Source organism: Dendrobates tinctorius, unplaced genomic scaffold, assembly GCF_039654945.1.
Source record: "Dendrobates tinctorius isolate UK_male_01 unplaced genomic scaffold, ASM3965494v1 ptg000209l, whole genome shotgun sequence".
NCBI classification, from domain to species: Eukaryota; Metazoa; Chordata; class Amphibia; order Anura; family Dendrobatidae; genus Dendrobates; species Dendrobates tinctorius.
In genome coordinates this window covers 2,927,216-2,945,217 of record NW_027361876.1, presented here as the reverse complement: position 1 = coordinate 2,945,217, position 18,002 = coordinate 2,927,216, and the positions used below count along the sequence as shown (strand labels likewise).

General features: G+C 41.1%; 1 protein-coding gene across 5 annotated transcripts in view; it reads left to right on the top strand.

Moving 5' to 3' along the window:
• Positions 1-17,474, top strand: part of ARID2 (AT-rich interaction domain 2) — a 142,491-nt gene extending 125,017 nt beyond the window's left edge. For all 5 annotated transcript variants that reach the window (XM_073554246.1, XM_073554245.1, XM_073554249.1 and 2 more), the window contains exons 16-21: positions 7,369-7,526; positions 7,767-7,905; positions 8,805-8,890; positions 12,467-12,584; positions 14,996-15,087; positions 15,866-17,474. In XM_073554246.1, the coding sequence (XP_073410347.1) occupies positions 7,369-7,526; positions 7,767-7,905; positions 8,805-8,890; positions 12,467-12,584; positions 14,996-15,087; positions 15,866-16,010 (738 nt within the window). In that variant the 3' untranslated portion in view covers positions 16,011-17,474. The remainder of the gene's footprint in view (positions 1-7,368; positions 7,527-7,766; positions 7,906-8,804; positions 8,891-12,466; positions 12,585-14,995; positions 15,088-15,865) is intronic.
• Positions 17,475-18,002: the final 528 nt, after the last annotated feature.

Here is an 18,002-nt window from a genome sequence, read left to right as displayed (position 1 = left end):
TGAGATTGCCTTGGCGTGGTGGGGTAGCTCAAATGATTGATCAATTTTTTGCTAAATGTCTCATTTTGAAATACAGTTAGAAATGAATATGTGCATATGCAGTTTATGTATTGCGTTCTGACCACAAGCAGCGCTGGCTTCTCTCCTTTTTTCACTTTAACCTATACTTTGTACTGTCAAGTTCTCGCTAGGTCACAGAAGCCACTCTGCATTCAGAAAGGCAAAATGAGCACCTTCTTCTTACTTCAGCACTTCTGGTATTGTTAGTATTAAACTAAAAAGACAGGGTGGACAGCAGTGCGAGCAGCCTTTTCTTACCTCAGCGTTCCTGGTATTTTCAGTATTAGATCAGAAAGCTAAGGTAGACAACAGTGTGGGCAGCTTTTTCATACCTTAGCACCCCTGGTATATTCACTATTTAATTAGATGTGTTGGACAGTAGTGTGAGCAACCTCTTGTTACCTCAACACTCTTGGCAACTCCAATATTAGATCAGAAGGACTGTGTCGACAGCTGTGTGGGCTGCCTATTCTTACCTTAGCACTCCTGGTCCAGTGTTACATCCGACTATTTACTAGTAATATAAAGGTATTTAGGACTTTATTAATAATGATCTTTTTAATTATTCACTATTCTTGGAGAACCCCATTGTAATATATGCAGTGTTATATATAATGTAAGGCAGCAGTAGCACCATACGCAGTGAAGAGGTAGTGACTCACAAAACTTCAGTGCAAATAATTAGTATACATTTCACCATTTGCAGAATATATTATACGACATCCTTCATTTTACAGACACTAAACACGCCAGTCTTCCTCTTACTAGTTCCCGTGGGTGTCTTGCATCACAGTCTCTTTACTCATTCAGCTGTACACAGTCCAGGATATCCTCCGGATCACAGCCGGGCACAGGACATCCACCTCCGGGCACAGGACTGTCCACCTCTGAGCCCAGTCGCCGTGGACGACTTGCATCTCTGTGTACACTGCGGGTTGCCAGGCCTCTCTGACACACCTGAGACTCACTAAGCACTCAGTCTCTCTAACCCTTTCCTGCAGGGCTTTTATCACAGAAACCTGTGGCTTTCAGCCACCTGGAAAACCTTTGTCTGGAATGGAACAGACTGCACAAACTACTATCATACTGCAATCTGTTTCATACACAACATCCAGAGCAGGTTTTCCGTACCTCTTCCTTGGACACTAACATGTCCAAGACTAACATTTACTTATTATCAGTTTGCATTGCAGTCACAGCTATGTCCGTGACTGCAATGCACACCTATGACCTTCTCACACCTCCGTGCATATCCTGGGGAGACTACAAAGCGACCCCTACCTGTGACATCGGTCACTGCTTCATCATTGCAATCCCAGCTACGCCTGTGACCGCAATGCATTCCCGTAGCCTGGGGAGAACGTACAGCGTCCCCTAGCTGTAACAGGGGTCACTGCCTCAAAAAAAAATAACATTTATGGTTGAACTGCCTTTCCTAAACATGTAAATATGTCTTTCAATAAAGGGATTGTCAGCTACCTGGACAGCCCTTTTTTAAAGCTGTAGTCTCTGACGTAAAATAAAAAAACTTATAATCGTTTCATACACGCATTACCAGTCTCTCTGTGCTCGCATGGCATAACAGTATCACGCTAGTGCCAGAATTGCTAGTATAAACTTTTCCTTTTTCCCTTTACTAACTGGACTGCAGAATTTAAAGGGGACCTGTCAGCAGGATTGTCTTGAGTAACCTACACACAGTGTCAGGTTGGTGCCGTTGTACTGATTAAAATGAAACCTTGGTTGATTAAATCCATCTTGTGGTTGGTGTTTAATCCTTATTTTCAGTTAATGAGATTCTCGTAATCCAGGGCGAGCTGTTGGGGGTATTCATGTGGGGCTCTGATTAGCTATTCGTACTGATGGCTTATGACAGGTCACTGATCTCTCACTGACCTGCCCCTTATTTTACATACTGAATATTATATGTATTGAAAAAAAAATCACATTCAGCAAGGAGGTGGTGGCACCTGAGCTACAGCATAATCACTTGTATAATATTCATTAACTTGTTTTATTTAGTAATATACATTAATTCTGAAAAAAATTCTCAAAATGGTGCAGCCTGCACAGTTACATCTATCGGCGATCCGATAGATGCTCATTTAAAGGCGCTGGATCACCAATAGATGCTACTGCACAGGTGTGACCGGCGCCATTTTGAGGTTTTTTTTTCTGAATATGTGTGTCACCGCCGGCACCTGTCTGTTGAATGTAAAAAAAAATTTTTCAAAACATATGTTCATTATGTAAAATAGGTGGCAGGTCAGTGAGGGATCAGTGACCTGTCAGAAGCCATACACATGAATACCTAATCAGACCACCACATTAAATCCCCCCCCCCCCCCCACAGGCTGCCCCGGAGCACGAGCATATCATTAACTCAAAACTGAAAATAAAGATTAAACAACAACCACAAGACGGATTTCATCAACTGGTATCATTTTACTCAGAATACCGGCGCCAACCTGACACTGTGTGTAGGTTACTGTGCACAATCGTGCTGACAGGGGTTACCTTTTAAGAAAGGGTTGTCCAAGAAGTGAACAGCCCCATTAACAATAGATATGCATTAATTCAGGCATTTTCTGGTCTTTTTTAAAATTGGAAACTGTTGTATTTTCTAATGTACATGAGTTCACAATATTGCCCAAAAAACATTCTTGAATCTGTGCACTAGACTCCGTAAGTATAGACTATAGGCACGCAGGAAACTTCTAACACGCAGGAAACTTCTAACATTATCATAGAACCTAGCATTGACCCCAGGCATAGTTTATAGGGTTGTATAATAGAACTTGCTTGTGATCACATGACTTGTGCAGGTCATATGACAAGCTCCGTGCTGATTTCATAAGTTACCATGCGAATGGATGTGACCTCATTCATGTAATGTCTTGTTGATAAACCGAATGCAGGGCTTTAGTTTTATTTAGTTAGCCCATGCAAGCATTGCACAACTGGTATACTATTTTTCTGAACTGGTATTTCACAGTTTTGGTGCAGTATTTTACACTGATGGGCAGTGACTTGCACTCTATTTTATAAATATAACTTATCACACTTTACTAGGGCTCACATGATTGCCTTCAATGTACACATTAGAAATTATTCAATGTTGAGGACTGGTCAACCCCTGCTTAATCAACTCAGAGCTCCATAGGAAAAAAAAACAACTATTTATACCTCCAGCATTGGCACCTTTTCAGTAAAGCCTGTGGTGCAATTCTCGGTAGGTGGCATAACATTGGCTGCAGTGGTCAAGGACACAACAATTAACGGCTGGTGACTGGCTGCAGCTAATCAATATTGTCAGAGCGGACATCCACTCTGACAGAATAGAGTAAAGGCGGCAACTGCCGAGAACAGCAGCGCCAACCTTGCTGAAACTGTGCCGATGCTGGCAGACGGTATCTATTTCTTTTATTTTCTATGGGTATCTGAATTAATAAAGCTGTCCCATAGTGGACAATCCCTTTAAGTAGGCCATAAACATTGGAATACTCACTTTTCTTCGTCATTCCAATCTTCAAGATTAAATCATTTCTAATGTGTGCATGGAATGCGATCATTTGACCCCTTAGTGATTATAGGGATTATATACACTGCTCAAAAAAATAAAGGGAACACTTAAACAACAGAATATAACTCCAAGTAAATCAAACTGTCCACTTAGGAAGCAACACTGATTGACAATCAATTTCACATGCTGTTGTGCAAATGGAATAGACAATAGATGGAAATTATTGGCAATTGTCAAGACCCACTCAATAAAGGTGGGGACCACAGACCACATCTTGGTACCAATGCTTTCTGGCTGATGTTTTGGTCACTTTTGAATGTTGGTTGTGCTTTCACACTCGTGGTAGCATGAGACGGACTATACAACCCACAGAAGTTGCTCAGATAGTGCAGCTCATCCAGGATGACACATCAATGTGAGCTGTGGCAAGAACGTTTTCTGTGTCTGTCAGCGCAGTGTCCAGAGACTGGAGGCGCTACCAGGAGACAGGCCAGTACACCAGGAGACGTGTAGGGGGCCATAGGAGGGCAGCAACCCAGCAGCAGGACCGCTACCTCCGCCTTTGTGCAAGGAGGAACAGGAGGAGCACTGCCAGAGCCTTGCAAAATGACCTCCAGCAGGCCACGAATGTGCATGTGTCTGCACAAACGGTTAGAAACAGACTCCAAGAGGGTGGTATGAGGGCCTGACGTCCACAGATGGGGGTTGTGCTCACAACCCAATACCGTGCAGGACGCTTGGCATTTGCCACAGAACACCAGGATTGGCAAAGTCGCCACTGGCGCCCTGTGCTCTTCACAGATGAAAGCAGGTTCACACTGAGCACATGTGACAGAGTCTGGAGATGCCATGGAGAGCGATCTGCTGCCTGCAACATCCTTCAGCATGACCGGTTTGGCAGTGGGTCAGTAATGGTGTGGGGTGGCATTTCTTTGTAGGGCTGCACAGCCCTCCATGTGCTCGCCAGAGGTAGCCTGACTGCCATTAGGTACCGAGATGAGATCCTCAGACCCCTTGTGAGACCATATGCTGATGCGGTTGGCCCTGGGTTCCTCATAATGCAGGACAATGCCAGACCTCATGTGGCTGGTGTGTGTCAGCAGTTCCTGCAAGAAGAAGGCATTGAAGCTGTGGACTGGCCCGCCCGTTCCCCAGACCTGAATCCGATTGAGCACATCTGGGACATCATGTCTCGCTCCATCCACCAATGTCACGTTGCACCACAGACTATCCAGGAGTTGGCGGACGCTTTAGTCCAGGTCTGAGAAGAGATCCCACAGGAGACCATCCGCAACCTCATCAGGAGCATGCCCAGGCTTTGTACAGTAGGGAAGTCATACAGGCACGTGGAGGCCACACAATACTGAGCCTCATTTTGACTTTTTTTTTAAAGACATTACAACAAAGTTGGATCAGCCTGTAGTGTGTTTTTCCACTTTAATTTTGGGGGGTGGGGGATTCCAAATCCAGGCCTCCATTGGTTAAAAAATTTGATTTCCATTGATGATTTTTGTGTGATTTTGTTGTCAGCTCATTCAACTTTGTACAGAACAAAGTATTCAATGAGAATATTTAATTCATTCAGATCTAGGATCTGTTATTTGAGTGTTCCCTCGATTTTTTTGAGCAGTGTATTAAAATATTATCCGCCAATATTTTAGTAACGCTGCAATTGATTTAATTTAACTGCACAAAATTTTGGCTCAAGCTTGCAAGTATCAGAAATAGACTCCTCATCGTTGGATTTTGTGTTTTCTTGTAGAGCCTTTTTATTCTGGAAACTCCTCCTGTATCCATAACATGTGTTTCTAGGATGCATATAGGAGTCAAAATGCTACACAAGTATCTTAACCCTTTAATAACCGCCAGTACACCTTTTGAAGATGCTTAGAAATAAGTACAGGTGCTCACAAAATTAGAATATCATCAAAAAGTTAATTTATTTCAATGCAAAAAGTGAAACTCATATATTCTATAGAGTCATTATTAACAGAGTGATCTATTTCAAGTGTTACCCTGGTTGCTCGTACACCTTTTTCTACCACACTTTTTCCTTCCACTTAACTTTCCATTAACATGCTTGGACACAGCACTCTATGAACAGCTAGCTTCTTTAGCAATTGCCTTTTGTGGCTTACCCTCCTTGTGGAGTGTGTCAATGACAGCCATCTGTCAAGTCAGCAGTCTTCCCCATGATTATGGAACCTACTGAAACAGACTAAGGGACCTTTTTAAACGCTTAGGAAGCCTTTGCAGGTGTTTTTTTGCTAATTCTAATTTACTGAATTGAATTTACTTAATTTACTGAGATAATGACTTTTGGGTTTTCATTGCCTGTAACCATAATCATCAGCAAACAAAAATAAACACTTGAAATAGATCACTCTGTTTGTTTTGACTCTATATAACATATGAGCTTCACTTTATGTTTTGAAGAACTGAAATGAATTAACTTTTTGATTATATTGTAGTTTTGTGAGAAGCACCTGTATCGTACTCCCCCGTCAGATGAAAATACAGCATATATCAGCTATATATTATAGCTGACACGCTTCTGCAGTGGCCGCGATCTATAATAGCTTGGATCGTGGCCATTTAAATCGCTATATGTCTCTGTCAATAGCGACATCGAAATGGTAAACAGAATGAGGGGGCACTCTCTTCAACCTCCTTGCCACCCTGTGATTTTGGATGGGATGCCTATGGTTCCTATATCAAGCCAAGGCCAAGTAAATCAATATTTTAGTTCAAAAATGTAATTTTTTGTTTAATTCTTGTGAAGTATTTGACGTGCTAATAATCTTCCTGACAGAAGTTTTGATTGACTTGAGTGGTTCCGTTGTTAAAATGCGATCACTTTAGAGGGTTTTCCAATATACATAGGCCCCCCTCAAAGTTCTTTTAAAACTGAATAGGTCTGTCTTGTAAGTTTCCTTGAGAAAAAAAAATTGCTGCTAAAGTGTTAATCCTAACATCGTAACAAAATGAAATAACATATGTAAAATGATGCTGAGGTAAAGTAGACATGTGGGAAATGTTGTGTAGTAACTTGTATGTGATAAGTCTATCCGGTTTAAGGGTATACAAATCCATAGTTTAAAGATAGAAATTTGATAAATATGTGGAAAAAATTGCAGATAATGCCATGATCTTGGGATTTGTGTCCATGCAGTCAGACCCCAGCGATCAGAGATCTATTTTCGATCTGTGGGTTAGGGCTAACTTTCAGTTGTGGGGTTGTTCTTTAACTGAAGAAATGTACATTATGGATTGTCTTCTTTGAACTTATGAAACCTACAAGAGAAAAAGTGAGCAAAAACCCTGCTGTAACTAAGTAAATAAAAAGCAAAAAGTGCATTTAAATAAGAGTTTTTAGTAATACTTTTTTTTACTAAAACAGCATAAGAAGTGTCCCACCGCGACAAGGTGACTCTGATCGGGACAGTCCTACACTATCTAATATTAAAAACCTTACCATATGTGTCAATGTGTTGACCTCATTGTGAATAAGACAAAAGGACTTGGCCCAACCAGTGGAAAACCAGTCTGGGGAAGCCTTATATACAATTTCCAGCTCAGGAGAGGGAGACCACACCCCGGCTTGCGCAGAATGCAATAATGTCTTCTTTGAACTGTAGAAATATGTTCCTAACTCTACGCATGTGTAATAAAATGGATTGCATTTGACTAGGTTTGCTCGTAGAATAAATTGATTGTGTTTTGTGTCATGCACTGATTTGATAATGTTGATTATATATAACAATAAATATTTTCAAAATCTTCAGACGACTCCAGTAACGGCACTACCAGCATTACAAGTTCAAGGCCATATAGTTGGTTCTCAGCCCTCACCTTACCCTCCTACCACAACATTAGGTCACCCAGCAGAACAAACGAAAAAACCAGGACAAAACTTCATGTGCCTGTGGCAATCATGCAAAAGGTTTGTAGCTCTTAATCTTTTTATTTTTTATGAATTAAGCACTCTATATACCTAATAAATGCTACCACAGCCTGTGGACATTGTAATTTATACGAGGGATTCCAGAAGTAAAATACTATTGTGGAAGAGTCTTCAATCAACCTGTCTTGTACCTACTATTTACAGCGAGCAGATTAAAAATATATTTTGAACACTTTTTTGTAATCTTTGAGTAATCTTTTTCCCCCTGCTTTTTGTAAGGTGGTTTGAAACTCCGTCCCAAGTGTTCTACCATGCTGCAACAGAGCATGGTGGTAAAGATGCATATCCTGGGCAGTGCCTGTGGGAAGGTTGTGAACCCTTTCAGAGACAGAGGTTTTCATTTATTACTCACTTACAGGTAAGTTACTGTATGACTAAAGGTGGCCATACACCGTAGACAGCTGTCACCTGAGCTTTCCTTGCTTAATGCGAACCTGTCACCAGGTTTGACCTATATGAGGTAAGGCCACCACCTTTTAGACCTCATATATAGAATTCTATAATGCTGTATATCTGCCCCCCAATCCGACCTGAAAGAGAAGAGTTTTTTTTATACCCACCTGGGGGCCGTCCGGTCCGAGGGGTGTCGATGTTCTTAGTCCAGCACCTCCCATCTACTTACAATCGCCACCCTGTTCCTTGCTTTGGATGACGAGTTCCTATGTTGTCCACACGGTCTCCCCGGCATCGCGCTCCTGTGCAGGCATACTTCTCTGTCCTGACTAGAGCAAAGTACTGCAGTGTGCAAGCGCTGGAGCTCTTTGACCTTTCCTGGCACCTGCACACTGCAGTATTTTACTGTGCCCTCAACAGGGCAGAAAAGTACAACTGCGCTGGAGCGCAGTGCCGGGGTAGACTGTGGATGATGTAGGGACACGTCATCCACACGAAGCAAGAAGGAGGGCGGCGATCGTAAGAGGTAGGGAAGCACCAGACCTGTATGTCAGGCCTGAAAGGTGGTGGCCGTATCTCATATCGGCCAAGCCTAGTGACTGGTTCCCTTTAAAGATGCAAACAATGAGCTATACTGCATTACATTTGACTCTGCAGCTTGATCGCTTTAAGTCCCTTTCATACATGTTGATAATTTGCATAATAAAATAATAGATTTTGTCTGTTTTTGCCCTGTTTAAATAGTTTATTTAATTTTTGGGGGGTTGCAAACAAAGAACTGGGCTTTTAACATAAAATTATGTTTGCACAGAATACTTTGTTTTATCTGTTTGAATTAGTTGTATAATTTTGATGTGTTTACAGGACAAACATTGCTCAAGAGAAGCTCTCCTTGCTGGATTGAAACAAGAAGAGCAGACCCATGCCGGAAATCAAAAAACTTCCACTAAGTAAGACCTTATAGGTCCCCTGTGTTCTGAACCTCTTTTTTTATTTGTATAGGTTTTTTACTGCTTAAAGGGATTCTACCGCTAAAGTAGTTTTTTAATCAATAGATTTTGAATTAATAAGCCCTACAATTGTGTTTATAAATTGTGTATGTAAATATATATATATATATATATATATATATATATATATATATATATATATATATATATATATATATATATATAAACCAGAAGTTTACATACACTATATAAAAAGACACACATGCATGTTTTTCTTGAAATCTGACATGAAATCAGAATAAATCTTTCCCATTTTAGGTCAGTTAGGATTGCCATAATTATTAATATTTTCCAAATGCCAGAATAATTAGAGAATATTTTAAGGCATTTTTTTTAAATTCAAATAGATTTTTATTAAGAAGAACATCACAGTATTCATACAAGAGTGGTACAAGCATTTTTGATTTTCTCATAAACCACCCCCCCTCAACAATGCAAACTCACCCCACCCCCAGCCCTTCCCCCTTTAGACAGCTCGTATTATCCCTTTAACACCACCTGTACACGTATATAGAATTGCATTATACAACATCATCTGTTATGGCAGTGTAGACAAACAACCCGCATATACATACCCACGAGACCGTTCATTCACAAATCCACTCATCCCAATTCCATCCAAGGCATCCACAGTTTGTCATACATCACCAGTTTTCCCCTTTTCTTGTAGACCCCCTTCTCCGGCTTAAGGACATGCTTCACATAGGCAAGGTATTCTCGCCTTGATGGTGGATCCTCCTTTATCCAATTCCTCGCTATTACCTTTTGAGCCATAGATAGTAATCTAGCAATTGCCACCTTCAGATTGTTTTCGACTTTTATCTCCTCCATATATCCCAGCAAGCAAACCACTGGCTCTCTTGGGACCACATACCTATAAGCCACTTCCACACGACTCAGGATCACTAACCAAAAAGCAGCCAATCTTGGACACAACCACAGCATATGAAATAATCCAGCATTTTCGTTCTTACACCAAGGACACAGAGAGTTAGACCGTAATCCAGCCCTATACATAACTTCTGGAGACCTATATACTCTATGTAAAATATAAAGCTGAGAGAGTCTATACGGCTCACTGAGTGACAGTTTTGGTATCCACTCCAGAATTGACTCCCACGTTTCATCGTCCAAGTGACCCAGCTGTCTTTCCCACTTAGCCCTCGCATTGATTGGATATCCAAGTAAATGAGTATGTGTTAGGTCTCTATATATATAGAGAGGCGATGACCCCCCTCGTAGTCCCCCCCCCACACACACACACACACACACACACACACACACACACACACACACACACACACACACACACACACACACATATATACTCCAGCACTAGGTCTCCCTGAATTTTAAGGCAATCATCTCTGTTTTGAGCTCTGTACGCATGCCTCATCTGAGCATATTGATATTCCCCGGAGGCCTTAAGACCTTATCCCCCTGGCCAGCCATTCCGACAAACATCCCAACTTCATAAACTCCGGAAGATTGTTATTATGCCATAACAGAGAAAACCTAGTTAGACAGGTGACACCCCCCCAAATTTGTTTGTTCCTCCCCCATTTTTTATGTATCAGAAATAGCGTTGGGTAGATTTTCCCAAGTGCCCCCAGGGACCCATCCTCCAAGCACTGTACTGCCGGTCTTCTCTTCGTCAGCCCCTCTATCAAATGCTGTACCACGCTGGAGGTCTCCTTATCCGCCCAAGCCCTGAGATGCTGGCACTGTGCCACAATAAAAAATATTTCAGGGTTAGGCAAAGCCAATCCCCCCTCTTCGTTAGGCCGCTGAAGCGTCTCCAACCTAATACAGGGATGCTGCTTCCCCCATACCAAACTCCTAAATAAAGAGTTGATCTGTTTAAATTTCCCACTGGGTATCCAAATAGGTGCATTGTGACGTACATATAGTATCTTGGGCATCAGAATCATTTTGATGAGATTGACCCGTCCAATCACCGACAAGTGTAGCTTAGTCCAGGCCCCCACCTTCGCCTTAAGAACCCCCAGTACAGGAGTCAGATTCTGTAACCGGCATACAGACCCATATCCCTAAGTATTTAAATTGATCTGCCACTTTAAGTCTGCCCCCGCCTACGGCGTCCCTCACCTCATCCACTACATGATCGACCTTAAACAGAATTGATTTATTCCAGTTTATCACCAGCCCCGACAAGGATCCAAATTCCTCAATAAGCCACATGACATTCCCCAGAGAAGTATGTGGATCACCCAAGAACAATAGTATATCTTCCGCATCGAGCGCTATCTTTTCCTCTATTGACCCATACCTGAACCCAGACACCCCGGTAGACTGTCGAATCTTTGCGGCCAGCGGTTCCACTGCCAAAGCAAACAAAAGAGGTGAGAGTGGACACCCCTGTCTCGTCCCTCTTTGCAACTTTATAGTTTGGGATAGCTCCCCATTCACCCTGATTTTTGCTAACGGTTGCGCATACAGCAGTTGAACCCATGACAGAAATTGCAGATCAAAGCCCAAACAGCGCAGAACCTGCCACAAATATCCCCACTCCACGCTATCAAAAGCCTTATAAGCATCTAAGGATGCAATAACCCTCTGACTGCAGTTGTCGGCCCGCAGCTGCATATTCATAAAAAGCCTTTTCAGGTTGACAGCCGTAGATCTGTCGGGCATAAAGCTGGACTGATCCGGATGTATCAACTTCGAGACAACACCCGTCAGCCGGTTCGCTAATACCTTGGCCAGAAGCTTAACATCCGTTGTGAGCAAAGAGATTGGGCGATATGACTCAGGCTGCTGTAGATCTTTATCCTCTTTCGGTATTACCACTATTATGGCTTCTCTCATTGAAGCTGTCAAAGTCCCTTTACACTTAGCATCCTCCAATACCACTCTCAATCTGGGCACTAACACTTCCTCCAAACCTTTTATAAATTTCAGCTGGTAACCTGTCTGCTCCTGGCACCCTCCCCCTTGACTTCTAAGGCATTTTTATTATTTTCTGCAAAGTAATCATGTAACATTGTTGTGTTAAGTGACTGCTGCAGCCAATCGGCTCCTACTGATCAGTTGCAGCCTTTTACTGTTCTGTCATCAGCGCTGCTAAAAATGAATGAGCTGCAGCTGATCAGTGGATTTTGATTTTCTGTATCAGTCATGTGATTTCCCAGGAATAGCCATACCGACACCACTGAACAACACTGTTGTGATTGGTTACTATGTTATTTTTATTTTCTCTGGGGCCCTGAATCGTTCACACACGTGTTGTCTGGTAGTGATCAAACTTTTAAGGTTCCATTCATGTCTGGTTAGTAATGATGTGGTAATCAGTATTGAGCTGTTTATTTTCTATAGCTCCAACCCTATGGACGAAAAATTTGATTTCTTGATGATCCTTGTAATCGTAAATTAGTCAGGTATTCTCATCCCTTCATGTCTCGGTGTAGGCTGAATTGTAGCTACATGTAGACATTTAATATGTCTCCTTAGATAAGGAACTGACATTTTAACTAGTATTTATTTTCTTCCCACCAGACAAACCCCATCAGGGACATCCAACCCTCGAACTCAAAAAGCGATTGTGAACCATCCAAGTGCTGCCCTCATGGCACTGAGGCGGGGATCAAGAAACCTGGTTTTTAGAGACTTTACAGTATGTTTAATTGCAATTTTAAAGGATGTTTGCCAGATGGGTTCATCTTAAAATTGATAGAAATGTGCATCACATTTAGATACTAGTATTTCATATGCTGTGTTTTCAGTTCTGATTTCAGTGTCTTTGCAATTAAATTGAAAGTGCTGGAAATCAGACCTAGAAATACTGTAATTGGATTGCTTAATCAGTTGAACTCTTGAGGCCCAAAACATTTATCCTTTCCCAAAAATGTGACCCATTTCTCATGTATTTCAAGGGAGTCCTTTCCTTTCATGGAGGTGTACAGTTGTGCTATAGAGCTGACCTCAGCCTGCAAAAAAAAAAAAAGTCATCACATAGCTTCATCAGTGGACATTTCAGAATATGGCAACCATAATCTATTTTTGTAAAACATGAAAGAAAAAAATAAACACAAATTTGATTTCTTTGTAACCTTACATATGCACAAAATAGTTACCGTATTTTTCAGATTATAAGACACTCCGGATTATAAGACGCACCCCAAATTTGGAGGAGAAAAGTAGGAAATTATTTTTTTTAATAAAATGGTGGTGCTTCTTATCCATGCGTCTTATTGCTTACCAGAGGTGGTGGCTGCGGTGAAGCTGGGTCCCAGGGTCGCTGCTGGAGGAGACAGGAGTGAGGTGATGCTGCAGGCCCGCAGGCTGGGTTGAGGGGGTGTTCCGATGTGCTGCTCACCGCTGCAGGTGTCCGGCGTTGCTGCGGGGCCTCTGCCGTCATTGTGTGAAAGGCAAGAGCCCACAGCAGAGGCAGACACCCCTGCAGCACCGCCGGGCGCCCGCAGCACTGCCGAACACCCCCTAATCGCGGCCTGCAGCAACGGTGACGTAAGGTATATCTGCATTATAAGACGCACCCCCATTTGCCCCCCAATTTTTTTGGAAAAAAGTGCGTTTAATAATCCCAAAAATACGGTAACTTCATTTTTACCACACGGCAATGGTCCATTTAGAAGACCTGATAATCATAAGAACGTTTGTTCTCAATTGGCCAATGTAGTTAGGCTGTGTGCCCACGTTGTGTTTTTTTAAGCGTTTTTGAAGCGTTTGTGCCGGATCAGACGCTTCAGAAACGCTTAAAATAAGTTTCCCATTCAATTTAATGCATTTTGGCCTTTTTGTGCCAATGCATGTGTTTTTTTTTGCTCAAAAAACACTTAGTGGCTAAAAACGCAGCATGCCCATTATTTTCCGCATAGCTCTGTGTTTTTAGCTGTTTCCAGAAAACGCGCTGAAAAAAACACGCGTTTTCTGGGAAGGAATCCGGGCTTTTGAGCGTTTTAAAACGCTAACGTGGGCACATAGCCTTATACTCTGCTTCAGGTGTCAGGTCTTTGGAGGCATGAAAATCATCGTTGTCAGCAGCACATTGCCCGGTGTAAAAAGTCATCATGTGTTGGCCCGTGTAAATGGGCAAATAAACGTACACCAACTTTTATATAGTCAGTTGACTAAAACTAGTACATCTAGATAAACCATTATGCCATTAGAAAAGTTAAATTAAATTGAAATTTCCAGTTTGTTATATAGTGTATTAAAAGGTGCCATTATAAAATATTACTCTCTATGGCATGTGTCGATGGGGGGAAAAAATGTTATGTCTCTTGAAAAGCTGGGTGACAAAATAGAAACTGGCTGCGGCGGTAAGGGTAGGTGAACACAATAAGGAATGGCTCAGTATTCAGGATTTGACGCAGGTGAAATCTGCACCAAATCTGCATCTGAGGTCACTGGAAGAACACTTGCGTTTTTGATGCATTTTTTATTGCATTTTTTTTTTTTTTGTCACTTGAAATAAAGCTAATTGAAAAGTTGGCTTCTAGGAAGGGAAAAAAAGTCAGTAAATGCTGTGGGTTGGACTCTGCGTACATCCTCAGCGTCCAACCTGCAGCGTCCAGCTGTTACAGCATAGTGGATGGCATTTCAAGAAATCCCAAGCCCACTATGTGTGCACGGAAGCCACCGCCTTCCCTGAGGAAACAGACATGCTGGGAGTCTTTCTAGACCGCAGCATGTCTATTTTATGTAGCAGAGACGCTCAGTCTCACTATGCTGTAACATCTGGCCGTGGGGAGTTTGACGATGCTGATGTACGAGCGTCCAACCGGCACCGTTTGCTGACCGTCGGAACATACCCTTAGAGATTAATAAAAAAAGAAGCCTAAAGTTGTAACACTTGGATACATGGCACAGTTCCTATGTATCTGATACAGAATCTCCTGTGACCGTTAACTTTCGGCAGGAGATCTGGCTTTGGGGGCTGCAGGGAGCTATGCTAGCAGTCTGAGAGAACATTTTATGTTGGCCATTATAATCGTAAATTAGCTCAATATGGTAGTGTAGGTTGTAAATGATGTGGTGAAATGTTGTTTTCTTTTTTGTGTGAAGGATGAAAAAGAGGGACCAATCACAAAACACATCCGTTTAACAGCTGCCTTAATATTAAAAAATGTTGCAAAACACTCAGAATGTGGTCGTAGGTAAGTGCAAGCCTAATGATTATATTATCTAAGGTTCACACAGCCCTCCTATCCCAAACATTTTAGGATTTTTGTCCTGATGAAGAGGTTATGCGCGTTGACTAGTATAACATGCAGTGTTAAACTCCTTTAATTTTACCTCTGCCATCGGGCTTTTATCAGCAGCGCAAACTGAATGACACCACCTTTTGCACATCTATTTCCTGTGGTATGTTCACATGTTGCGCGTTTGCTGCTTTTTTTGCTGCAGGCAAAACCTTGGCAGTAAAGAAGCTGCTTCCGAAAAGCAGGTTTTGCTGCATTTTTGTTGTCTCTTGTGCTTGCTGATATAGTTTAGTGCCCAGAAATCATGATGCAACCTCTTTAAGGTTTTTGCAGCAAAACCTGATACCTGCATTTTTTGTTGCATTTTTCCATTTATTAATTGCTTTCAATGTGTAAAAACAATGCTGTAAAAACAATGCTGCAAAAATGCTGAACAAGAAATGACATGCTGCCGTTTGCAAAATCGCAGCAGTTTTTTAAATCAATCGGGAAAAAATCCCAATGTGTTTTCATGAAATTTCTGAAATGTCATAGCTTTTGCTGTTCCTGTAAATCACAGTTTAAAATTTCCATTAAAAAACGCAATTTGTGAACATAGCCTTACAGTGGCTTGGTATTCATTCTACATTTGCCTTGTTCTGACAAATGCGAGAGCGTCACGAGTAGCAATTTTCGGATTGGATGCTTGTGCATTAGAATTTGATCTTTACCTTGGCTTTTTGTTTCTGCTTAGATCATTAAAGAGACATGAAAATCACTTATCGGTTCTAGCCCTTAGTAATATGGAAGCTTCCTCCACACTTGCCAAATGCCTTTATGAACTCAATAATACAACTCATAGTACTGAACAAGAAACAGACTGTGAAATGCTCCAGTGAGAGAGGAGCCCGATGTGCAGCTAGGACTGTGGGAATCACATAACATTTCAAGTACTGTTCCTGAAGAAAGCACCAAGTCTTAATGGAGATCAGAGGTGGCGTTACCGCCTCCCGCGTCTGTAGGAGGATGCATCACACTCGGATCACTAACGGAATCCCTTTGTTCTGTGGAAGAAGACGGGAAGTAACTGCCATTGGGATTTTCAACCAGCGGTCTGCAGGGATGTATTTCACACTTGATCAGTCCTGAAGGAAACTGGTGCATTCAAAAGTCAGTACCATCCACATTGGAGTATACTTGGAAGCGTTGTAAAACCTAAAAGAGCAGATGAAATAGAAGCATTAAATATTTTTATCTTTATCCAAAAAAGGAGCACATTTTTATATTTACAAAACTGTTTGAGCTGGTTTGAATAAAAAAAAAAAGAAAAAAAAAAAATTCAGCACACCCGTAACCCCTTGATGTTGGTGGGTGCCACCAATTTCTTGCTATGGATTGTGTGTTTTTGTTTAGAAATCAGTAGCTTGGTTTTCTTACTTGAGCCAATATATTTTCACGTATTTATTATCATAAAAATGACCAGTCTGAATAGATCCTGTAAATATTTGTGAATAGAGCACCATGCCACTGCAGCCACTGGAAGAGACGCATTCTGTGGTGTCCTAGAAGCATTATAACTAGGCTCTAAAGTTTTCTAGACTTTCCTGTCAATTGTAACTAATTGTGAAATATTCTACGCAGTGGATGAATGTTCATTAAATCTATGTAAATAATTCAGAGAAGGTACTGATGCTGTAAAGTCAAAACAGTTTTGTGGAACTGTGATATCCCTCCTTCCTCCCCCACCCATACACTTTTTTTTTTTTATTATTTGTATTATACACCTTGTAGAACTCATTTGCTGGCTGAAAGAGTATGGAATAATATATCACATGTCATTTTTGTAGAAGAAAAACTATTTGAAGGTATTTTGGTTTCCCCTCTAACATATATCCACTGTAAACGTTTGTCATGGTGCAGGCTCATAGCTTGTACAGAATTTTTTGTATTTGTAAATTGGTTTAAATACATGGATTTTTATACAGGTTTTCTCCTGTGTTATATTTGCATTATGTGCAGGTATGATATTTTCTTCACTACTTTTTCTATCTTAATATAGTGTGGAATTTTATTGTATTATTCTTCCATTCTTAATACTGTACCACATTCCTGCTCAGACCCTGCTCACGTCTTTAAATTTGTCTTTCCTTTCCCACCTTCTCACATTGGCGTGAAGTGTATCCATTTATAACTGCCTATTGCCTGTTGTATTAGCATCCAAAAATGTGGAAAAATTCCCAACCACCATTTCTGCTGTGTCCGTAGGATGTGCAGTAAAGATATAGACCTAACAGTTTATGTTATAGAATGGCTTTATTTACTTTGGTGACTGTTTATAGTTTTTAAATAAAAGACTGAACATTTCCTGGCCTCTTATTTTAAGGATATGCATCATGTTGTGGCAACCAGCGAAACCGCTGAGCAGTTGTATATTGTACCTTTATACCAAAGTTTCCACGATGAGTATTTGGTGCGTTTTTGAAGCTGCATAATTTCTGAACCAATTCGCTAAATTAGCTTACTTGCATTTTCTCTTTTCATTTGAATGTTTTTATTTTATTTTTTTAATGTGTCTATCTGTTTTTTCAGCTACGTTTTGTCTCATTTTGGTATGTCATGTTTTAAATAAAATTGCTTTGTTTTGAACTTTAATGTTATTTTAATAAAGCTTTATTGATAATGTCAGGTGCAGATTACATGCTTATTTTTATCTGCAGATTTTCCTGCTCATTTAAGTCTATGGGGAAATCTGCCAATAAAACTTGTATATTTACCACAAGAGAAGATAAAAAGTTGTAGATTTCTAAATCGCACTGGCAGTCAGTTTCCGCAGTGTGAAATAAAAAAGCACAGTAGTCATGATATTTTTTTTTAGAAATCCCATATGCATT